The following is a 5,547-nucleotide window of genomic DNA, read 5'->3' as shown; positions in this document are numbered from 1 at the left end:
TCATCATTTGTGAAGTCATCCCAATCTCTGTTCATGGCATTCAGGCTTTTGCCTTCTCTACTGGTGGAGGAAAGTGCAAAAAAAAAAAAAAAAAAAAAAAAACCTTCTCCACAAACAAAAAAATCATACCCAAAGCAATTTGCAATTAGAAGCTATGAATAATTAACTGTCTGTTGATAAACATCAATAGATAACTTAAAATAAACTGCTTCAACTGTATCCAGGGAATCAAAATTTCTTTTAATCATCAGTTCTAAGCATTTCAATTTAAGGTTAATTTATTTAAACATTTAAAAATTCAGGCACCAAATACAAAAATGTTATAACATAAATAAGATGTGCCAAGACTTTATTTCTTTAAAAATAACAATAAACAAAATTCTAGAATTCAAAATGATTATGTATAATACCAAATTGACTGCCACCAAAAAACCTAGATCATTGCCCCTTCAAGAGAAGGAGGGTACTTAAGCCTATTCATTACATTTCTAAATTCTTTACAATTCGTTATCTCCACCATTCTATTTACTGATTTGCAAGCTGGTTATTCATGCAGAGATTGGGCTCTCAATGTTAAACAGCCCCCTAAGTTAGTAAAAGAAGTTTTAATTCTCTACCCACTCCAACCCCCCCGAAATAGTAAGCAGTTTGTTTTTCATATAACTGTAAAAACTGTTTGTCCAAATGAGTTGCTTCACTAAAGATTGAATGAATTGTTAATATTTTATTACAAAGCAAACAACCATTTTTCATTGTTATTGATTTTAATGGAAACAATGTTCTTAACATCTTTGCCTACAAACCATGAACTTTAAAAATACACATTTTGCAAACGAATTTTCTTTTCATAATATAATTTCAGAACTGCTGCAGTTATTATACCACTATAAAAAGGTTATGAATAATTGTGAAAATTATGAATTGAACTATATACAGTAAAACAAATCAGACTTTGTCTTCCCAAATTTTAAATGGACTATGGTTTATTTTTTAAGAAGCACTTTAACCTTAAGTAAGCAGGCTCAACTGGCCTTACTCACCACCACTGTTTCAGACATGCTTACTTTTGAAAATATATAGATAGCTCGGTAGATGTGATAGGCAGATTAGATAAGTCATAGATACAAACATATATAGGTATATGGGTAATCTCTCGATAGAACAGAAGGACATGCATCCTGCTGAGATGTTCATTTTTATGTAAGGTAATAAAAAAGTAAGGGACATAAAACTCATTAGGTTACCTCATGTTTATATATGTAGGGCAGGGATGATTAAATCCAGCTTCTCAGTCTTTGAAGTACAAGATTGAGATGTCATGGCCACTAACTGAATTGATCAGTAATATTTGATTTGCATGCCGAAAATTGGGGACAAGCACATTTAAACTCGCAGTTAAAGAACCATCTGAGCTAGAGATAAAGAAAGGAGGATCTTACCAGATGGAAAATGACACTGTAAATAATCCATACCACAGTAGAAAAATAATATAACAATTAAAAAAGGGATCTGAGTTATAAATACCAACAGACAAGATTCATTTGCTCGCATCTCCTCTTTTTAGGAGGCTGTTACAAAACAAGAGAAAGGAGTCAGTGGTTCAAAAATTGTAAATTTTGTTCTTTCAAAACAATAAAATTTAATGCTAAAGCAGTTATAATCAAAAGCTGTACAGAATTTGTTAGAAAACACTTATCCATAAATATTGTTCAGTTCCCGGCACTTGTAGCAATAATTAAATTACAACGATAAATATGGCATCAATGGGTATGTATTTACAAAAAAAAAGTTATTACAAAAGGCAACTGTATACTAAATGTCACAATCTGTGTAGAGTAACATCACATCCTCATCCTGAAAAAACACTGACCAACAGTTTTGACTCCATTAGACAAAAATACATTCACAAGAGTAATGCTTTGAGAAAAAGTTCAAGACATAACAGGACTTTGGCACGGTTTAAGACTGTGAGAGTTTAAACAATCACCACTAAGGCGAAGAATCAGCTTAACATCACCACCACCAAGCCTTCTAACTTCCTCTCAAAAAACAAGACAAGTGTTAAAATGAACTGAAGGAGTTTAGGGATGGGGTATGCAGACAGCATGAGAAAGGGAAGAAAAAGCAGTGAAAATATTTTTTTTTCATCTTTCAAATGCCAAAACATGTTTCCTAATCCTGAGAAAGGGCATGCCTACTTTTGGATCTTACCCAGAAACCTTTCTAGACAATTACAATGAACAAGATGTAGCCCTATATATGGCCTCTTGCCTTAAAACTCCATTTCCATTTGATTGGTCTCAGTTTTCTTTTTAAAATACATTTGGTCCATTTTATGGTTAACAGGGTTTGTGTTTGTCCTCAGACGTACCATTCGTTAAAATTGGGAGGAAGTCCAGGGTTGTGGCTGGTGCTAGTTTGAACTGCAGAAGGGGGTTTAGTGGTATCTTTACTGTTTGCAGAAGCTATAGCGGGTGGAGTGGAAGATTCATAGCCTGAACTGGCAGCAGGGGAGGAATCTGACCCTTGAGATTCATGAACCTAAAATTAACATGTATATATTATAATGAATATAATTCCAACCGGCATTGTGCAAGTATATACAAGTCCAGAATTCAAGCACAGTACGAGCAAGACCGCCCAGTGTCCCACTTAAAAGAGAAACGCTGCTGATTTTGTTGGCTTGATTTTAATTTCTATATTACCGATGTCTAGAAACCCCGGGGTTGTTCACCAACACTTTTATTCCTAATATTGGCATGTGGAAAAGGGACAAAGCGCTGTATTATTCATACTCCTTCAAAGGTGCTTTCTCCGCGGATGGAGTGGGATAAGCACTTGGTCTTTGGGGCCACATAAAATACTCCGGGCCCAGATTTCACCAAGCCCAGTTTGGCTTGGGAAAGCAGGTACAGAGAAAGGTGGCACAGGCGCCCTAGGCGCTGCAAGGTCTCAGACAACTTCATAGAAATCAGACCTCGCTTCTGGGCACTATTGTTTTATGGAAAGCGGGAGAGCCAATGAACCACCCACCCCCGGGTTCGGCGCCGGCACTCTAGTTTCTCACTGCGGGCTGAGCCGGGAAGAGGCGACCGCTGCAACCTCAAGCCCTGGGGATCCCCCACCTCTGCTGCCCCCCGCTCCCTCCTCCTCCCCACAGTGCTCTCCCCAACCCCCTCCAGGTTCCTAAAAATGGGTTCAAGGTGTCACCGCTGGAGCAAATGGGATTTAACGTGGAGGATACAGGGTTGGCATCGCGGGCGCTTCCATTCCGCGGCCGGGTATCGGGCCTAGTGTTTATAAACCACCGACCGCTAATAAAGAGGTAATTACCTTCATGTGCTTTCGCAAGGAGCTAGGGTGCGTGTAGGACTTGTCGCACACTTTGCAGATATAGGGCTTGTCCGAGGTGTGCACGTGCATGTGCTTCTTGCGGTCGCTGCTGTTGGCAAAGCGCCTGTCACATCCTTCAAATTCACATTTGAAAGGTTTCTCACCTGCAAAAGGTAAAAATGCAAAGGGGAGGAAATATGGTCAGGGCCTGGAGCTTCCTGGAGCGGAGCAGCGGGAGACGGAGCGCTCCGCGATCTTCCAGGAGAGGGAGCGGCTGTAGCATCTCTTTTCCCTGGAGAAAAACGGAGAGTGCTGGTTAAGCCTACTGGTTTGGGAGTGGTGCGCGGGGTGGGGCAGGGCTGGCCCAGAACTTGCGGATCCCTTTGTTCTCGCTCAGGATAGGAAATCACCAGGCTCCTCCAAAGTTTCCCCCTAAGTTGTGGTTCCACCCTACCCAGCCCAGGGTTCCGAACGCGCAGCCACATTCTGCCACTGCCTAGTGGATGTAACCAATCTCGGGCGGCACAATAAACCGGGACGTACAATCCCATTTAGTTCCTTCTTTGTACCTGTTAATTTGCCTTTTTCAAATGCAGCGGTTTTGCTAAACTCAGTATTAGAAAGCTTGGTTCGTCGTACTTAACGTTCAAAAAGAAAACTATATAAATCCAGGGACTCCAGACAGTTTACAAGATGTTCTGAGCAAGCCACGAAACTGATGCCTTTTCTACGTTAGCTTTCCTCCCGTAGGACTGAATTGAACCTGGAACTCCAAATAAAAATAGTTTGACAAAAGTATCAGTCATTTAATTAGGAGATGTGCCAATCACGGGTAAAAAAGAGCGGAAGTAACCGAAAGTTAGCTTTCATTAGCATTTCTATGGTTGCTTTTCCCAAATGTGTGCCGAAAGCTAAATCGCTTGTAAGCAATAGGCTCTCAACACATTCGTAGTCCCTTCCTAGTAACCCAGAAAGGGAGACAAAAAGAGGCGGCGCCAGTTTGTCCCTGGACGCGAGAAGGTTCCAATTAGTTCCAAAGACCAGAGTCGTCTGCCCGGGAAGTTAGAAGTAGGCAAAAGCGCCGCGGGGCGTGAAAAGCGGGCGAGAGATGGAGGGACACTGACAATCCTTCCTTTCCCAAAGACCCTGGAGGGGCGCCGCCCCTCTATTTGGCCATCACCCCTCTCTCTGTACATCGGCTCCATGGCACAGTGTAGCGATGAATCCCGCGTCCGCCTCCCTTTCCTCCTTACCTGTGTGGGTCCTCTTGTGGATCTTGAGGTTCTCGGAGCGGGCAAAGATTTTTCCGCAGCCTGGGAAGGGGCATGGGAAGGGTTTCTCGCCCGTGTGCACTCGAATGTGGTTGACCAGTTTGTACTTCGCCTTGAAGGACTTGCCCTCTCGGGGACACTCCTCCCAGTAGCAGACGTGGTTGTTCTGCTCTGGGCCCCCCACATGCTCCATGGTGACATGTGTCACCAGCTCGTGCATGGTGCTGAAGGTCCGGTCGCAGCTCTTCTTGGGCCGGTTTAGCTGAGCTTCGTCGACCCACTTGCACGACAGCTCCTGCTTGATGGGCTGCCGCATATAACGGAAGAAGGCGCCAGGCCCGTGGTGGGCCGCCACGTTCACGCCCATGTTCATGTTCATGGGGCTGTAGTTAGGGAACTGCGCGCCGGCCGTGTAGGGGTCAGTGCGCGGGCTGGCTACCGTGCGGTACGGGTCCGCACGGCCAAACAGCTCCCCTCGCAGCCCTAGGTGGACCTGGTTGTTGTCCATGTGCCCGGTAGGCGACGGGTGCCCGGTGGTCTGCTCATGCAGCCCAGGGAAGAGCAGGTAACTTGATGGTTCGGGAATGCCAGCTGGAGCGTGCAGACCGCTAGCGGAACCAGCGAAGAGCGCGTGCTGCCCGCCACCCGAGGCAGCCTCGCCGAGCCCGGAGCTGCGCTGGCGGAACAGAAAGTCACGCGTGGAATTGAAGGCGGCGGAGGCGGCACCGCCATAGCTGGGCACCTGGCTGGTGTGGTGATGGTGGTGGTGGTGGTGGTGGTGGTGATGGCCCAGGGCGTTGGCGTAACCCGAACCCTGTGGCATGAATGCAGAACTCTGGCCAGAAGATAGATCGTGAGCCGCGGCGGGGCTCAGCTTGAAGGCAGCAGCAGCGGCTGCGGCGGCGGGGTGGGGGGGGGACCCGCAGGGGGCCACCCCAGCGCG

The 5,547-nt window shown here is 45.2% G+C and overlaps 1 protein-coding gene across 1 annotated transcript in view; it reads right to left on the bottom strand.

Moving 5' to 3' along the window:
- Positions 1-202: 202 nt before the first annotated feature.
- Positions 203-5,547, bottom strand: part of ZIC3 (Zic family member 3) — a 23,812-nt gene continuing 18,467 nt past the window's right edge. The window contains exons 4-6 of the mRNA XM_006772724.2: positions 4,587-5,539; positions 3,334-3,497; positions 203-2,541 (exon numbers count right to left, since the gene is read on the bottom strand). Coding sequence (XP_006772787.2) covers positions 2,362-2,541; positions 3,334-3,497; positions 4,587-5,539 — 1,297 coding nt within the window. The 3' untranslated portion in view covers positions 203-2,361. The remainder of the gene's footprint in view (positions 2,542-3,333; positions 3,498-4,586; positions 5,540-5,547) is intronic.

This window comes from Myotis davidii, unplaced genomic scaffold (genome assembly GCF_000327345.1).
Source record: "Myotis davidii unplaced genomic scaffold, ASM32734v1 scaffold746, whole genome shotgun sequence".
NCBI lineage: Eukaryota > Metazoa > Chordata > Mammalia > Chiroptera > Vespertilionidae > Myotis > Myotis davidii.
This window is presented reverse-complemented; position numbering and strand designations above follow the sequence as displayed.